Source organism: Montipora capricornis, chromosome 10, assembly GCF_036669925.1.
Source record: "Montipora capricornis isolate CH-2021 chromosome 10, ASM3666992v2, whole genome shotgun sequence".
NCBI lineage: Eukaryota > Metazoa > Cnidaria > Anthozoa > Scleractinia > Acroporidae > Montipora > Montipora capricornis.
This window is the reverse complement of record NC_090892.1, coordinates 9,892,306-9,897,305: the sequence shown is the minus strand read 5'-3', so window position 1 is coordinate 9,897,305 and position 5,000 is coordinate 9,892,306. Positions and strand designations below refer to the sequence as shown.

General features: G+C 38.9%; 1 protein-coding gene across 2 annotated transcripts in view; it reads right to left on the bottom strand.

The window, feature by feature from the left end:
* LOC138021456 (adenosine receptor A2a-like) overlaps window positions 1-5,000 on the bottom strand; it is a 37,307-nt gene that overhangs the window by 884 nt on the left and 31,423 nt on the right. For both annotated transcript variants that reach the window (XM_068868338.1, XM_068868339.1), the window contains exon 2: window positions 1-790. This exon is cut by the window's left edge and continues 884 nt beyond it. In XM_068868338.1, coding sequence (XP_068724439.1) covers window positions 1-774 — 774 coding nt within the window. In that variant the 5' untranslated portion in view covers window positions 775-790. The remainder of the gene's footprint in view (window positions 791-5,000) is intronic.

Below are 5,000 nucleotides of genomic sequence, written 5' to 3'. Positions count from 1 at the left end.
AAAAGAATAAATGAATATGTTGACCACCGAGTTTCCGTATTGGAGAAGTTTGAAGATCATGCCCAGCACTGGGGATAATTCCCTACACGAAATACATAGGTTAATGATCAACAAAAATATCTGAAATGGAAGCCAGGTAACAAGAAATGCTCCCGTTATCAACGCTACAGTTTTTGCCAGCTTAAATTCTCTTCCCCCTGGAATTGTACAAGTCTTTCTACGTCGACATATTTCTTTGAACAAGAGCAGAGGGTAGGCAGCACAGGACAGAATAATGGGTGCAAATAGGAATATAAAGAAAACGACTAGAAAGGGAATTGGTTGGACACTCAAGTATCGGAATATAATTACGGTCCATGCAACGGTAAATGCTAGGATCCACGGTGTTGCTATAGCAACTACATAAGCTTTGCCGCTTAGTGCTCGGTGACGAAAAGGCCAACCAATGGCTAACAATCGCTCCAATGCGATCACCGTTAAAGTGAAAATCGAGGTAAAACCAGTGAACATGTCAGTCCAGTCTAGGATGACGATTAAAAGGACGTTCTTGTATTGAAAATTCGTGATCCAATTTGTGACGATAAAAAGAGGAACTGTTATTGCTCCAACCATAAGGTCTGCCACAGCCAAACTTATGAGAGGAAACTGGGGCCGCCTGGGTTTTAATTTCTTCACAAATATGACGATGGTTAGTGCGTTTCCAGTAATTGCTAGAGCTGCAACTACCCCAAAGGACAAAATCCAGGCGATATTCGACAGATCCATGTCCACCATAGTTGTCACGGTCTGCCTGGAAAATAATTGTAAAATTGTTGATAATTCCCGAGGCTACTAATAATAAGTATTAACGATTGGTGCACTGAAGGTTTATTTCAGTGCGTGAGAAATCGGAAAAACTTTTGAGTGGGCCTATAGGGTTGAAGGACTGTTGATTGGGATTATTTGTTTACAAGGCATTCATGTGAGATTTTTAGAATATATTGGGAGACCTATTTATCAATTTACATTCACCGTTGCAAATTCCAGCGCTAGAATTTTTAAGTAAACTTAATATTTATTAAGTGGGGAGAGGGGGGGGGGGGGGGGGTGGTTGATGTAGACCATTTGTGGGGTCACCCAGACGTCATGCCAGCAGTAGCCCTTTGGCTCACATGCTGAATTACTTTGTAATGTCGTGTCCCGTTTTGAGGTCTTTTACTCTTTATAGCTTTGGTAAGAAATTCAGTTCAAAGATAACAAAACACACTGTTGAGTGAAACTCACTCGTTTCTTCTTTAAAGGGGATATATCACTTAAAATGATATAATCCATGATTTTGGGTGCAGAGATGGCGCAGTGATGAGAGCACTCGATTTGATTTGCGTTAATTGTTCATTTCAGTTTACATTGTGCCCAATTAGTGCTCCAGCGTTAGAACGACTAGACACTCGATAACTTGTTTTGCGTTCCTTATTTTTCCCAAAATGCCCAAAAAAATAAGATGAAACATTGCAAGAACCACTTAAAACTGCTGAAAAACATAAAAGAAATACTTCAAAAGGAAAGAGAAGCATGGATGGACATAAATGTACAAGATTGAAATGGATTACATTTGGGTAATCTTAAAAAAAAGTCAGCCCAACGTTTTTCAAAATTATGACAAATCGCCTGGATAAAGATTGCTTTTTTCTCAGAATCATTTCGTTTGTGATGTAACGATAATTTTGTCGTTAAAAGAATACTACATTACCATTTTAGAGTTTTAAACTCGTGATTAACTAAAGATTTTCCGGAAACACCTTAAAATAACGTGACATAGCCCCTTTAAGTAAAATAGTCTGCAAAAAAACCAACTGCAAATTGCTCAAACGGACGTTTTCCTGCATGTCATGCGTGTCAAGAGTTGCACTAAGAAAACGTTTATGCCACACACTAAGGAAGGACTGAACATGTTGGATTCGCTTCATAATTTCTCTTCTTTTAAGTCTAATGTGATGACAGGTCAGATGTTTTTTTGGTTTACGTTTACACCAAATGGTATCGCAAACCCAGGAGTTACGGTGTAGCACTTTTATTTCGCGGGGTTTAATTTTTGCGGATTTCGCGGATAGTACTTGATCCGCAAAAATAAGTTCCAGCAGAAAAAAAGGAGCAAAATTAAAAAACCGTAAAAATTTACTTCCATTAATATGACTAAAAATAGTTTTTAATCCACATATTGGGGTCAAAAAGATCGTTTATTTTGTTATTGCATTGAAAAAAAGCAACAGGAGTTTGCTACAAACAAAACGAAACGACCAAAGGGTTTAGTCAATACTTTTCCAGTCTCTTGGGCATACGAAACGAACTCAAAGCAGTCAATCAAAAGCTCACGTTAATCATTTTCCAAGGCCTCCAGGATGAAACATTTTTTCCACGATCTTGATGATTGAAAGGTTTTTTACCAAAAAGTAATAGAAAATGAAAATAGTCTTGCTGCTTGAAAAGAAAACCGCAAAAATTAGTTCCCAGCGGAAATTTCAGTCCGAATTCCCGCAAACCTCAAAAAATCGCCAATCCGGAAAAAAAAAAGTCCCGCAAAATTTTCATGCTACACGATAACAGTAAAAGGCAAGCCAAAAGACACGCGAAGAAAAAACCATCAGTATAAAAGGTAGACTGCGGACTGCGGACCGGGTATAAAATACGGACCAGGTATAAAACGCGGACTGAATACAAAACACTGTGAAAAAGGCGCAGAGCAACGAAATAGCAATAGGCTGACGACGTGAATTGAAGTCCGACATGAGAATGGTGGAAAAAAGTGTTTCGCGCCATAATTATCAACCATAGCGTTAAAGTGGATACTTTTTTGGCTTCTCAAAACGACGAGCAACAGCTCACTGAAGGTTTTAGTTGAAATTGCAAAACGTTTGTATGTTGTACGGTCAGTATGAAACGCGGACTGCGGACTAGGTATGAAGCAAGGTCTGAGTTTTCAAAAACGGAGTATAGAACAAAACTGGTGTCTGACATTTGCAGACCGCAGACTGCAGACTGGCTACAAATAGCGCTGATAAACAGTATTTAAGTCTAAGAACCCATTGTAAAACGATTAGCTTTCAATAATTGAAAGCTAACCGTTTTAAAATAGGTTCTTAGACTTAAATACTGTTTATCAGCGCTATTTGAAATGGGTTCTTAGACTTAACTACTGTTTATCAGCGCAATTTAAAACGGGTGTTTAGACTTAAATACTGTTTATCAGCGCTATTTATAGCCAGTCTGCAGTCTGCAGTCTGCAAATGTCAGACACCGGAACAAAACTAGGTTTGTACTGGCCCAGATAAAGATTTTTTGAAAGACCCTTGAGTACTCTTATTTCGTGTCAAAATATTGTCACCCACATAGAATGCTCAGTTACAGCATCGACTGGGCTAGAGAAAGTAAGAGTAGAGATTTTATTTCAAAATTATACTCTACTCCACGAATTTAAAAAGGAAAGGAAAGGAAAGTAAGGAAAGGAACTTTATTTAAGTGTCTAGTCTTCTAGCGCTGGAGCATTAATTGGGGACACTGTAAACTGAAATCAACAATTAACGCAAATCAACACTGGGGTGGAAAAATTGTTATGGGGAAGAACGGAAACACTTTTTGCATAAACTTAAACTCTACGTATATTTGCATCTTTTATATTAAAGTCCTCTGACTCTTGTTGTCGTAGTTCGAGCCAGCATGGCCGGATGGATTCAACACACACGCAGAGTGTTTTGGCTCGTCACGCAAACCTTACTTCCAAAGTCTGCGTAAGAGGCTTCAGTTTAAGTCGGTATTGTGTTCGCGGAAATCAGTACGTGGACTATAACGGTTGCTCTCTTGGTCAAGTGCTGTTTACAGACGGACCCGTGCGACACTGAGGTGAACAAAATGTTGTATCAATCGCCAAAAAAATACTTATTTTGCGAATAGATAAAGAGACCCCCGACCAAACATCACTGCGGAAATGTTACTGATTGACAGGGCAGTTGATTTCATGTGCACGGAATACTCACAAGGAAATATTTGTGAATTTTCCGTGGGAAATAAGAACGCTTGTACATCGGGTCGAGATAGTTTTATTTTCGCTTAGCATGATGTTCAATATATATCCACGCTTCCAGTTATTTTTGTGTGGTCTCGGGTCACAATTAAACTCCGAATGATGGGACGCACGAAGCCCTAACTGTAAGTACTTCAAAGGAATGCTAGTACGGCGTACTAGGATTCCTAACATACTTTTAATTGAGAAGCGCAAGTTTTAACACTCTTCAGGTGTTGTAATCCGTTGCAGTGTCATGGAGCGGTCATTTTATTGGAAACGACCCAGAGAACTCCAGAGAATATGATCCTTAGTGAACTGTTCATTCTCTTGTGATGAAGTTCGATTAGAGGAACAGTGGGCACAGAGGAACAGTAGGCACAGAGGAAACTTATGCACCGAGGAACAGTGAGCACAGAGAAACAGTATGCACAGTATATAATGGATAACAGAAAAACAGAATAAGAAACCAGAAGACTAAGCCAACAGTTTTAAGGGTTAAGTTACCTTGAATTGGGACGTGGCTGCCTCCACTCTTTTTACATAGGGAGTCGATATTGTTGACAACCCAGTTACCTCTTTACTGACACCCAATGAATTCATTGAATTAAGGGTGGACCATTCCTGCACTTTGACAGATCACGAAAAAGTGGTATAGCTTCTTAAAAGAACTCCAGCAACAGAGAGGGCAAAGAAAGATGATACAGTTTCTTACTACAAAACTCGCAGATCCGTAAACACTGGTATGATTATTTATAGTATCTTATTGTGGGTTTTACTTTGCTTTATCACTATACATACAATTAACATTGCAGAAATATAATTGTTATATTTGGACTTCGCGGTTTTCCGAGTTTCACAGTGATCATGCATGTCACGGATTTCAATGAAGTGTATAAAACCGAAAACGAAAGCAATTATTCCGTAAAATCGTAAACCGAATACCATTCATTTTGGGTTGACG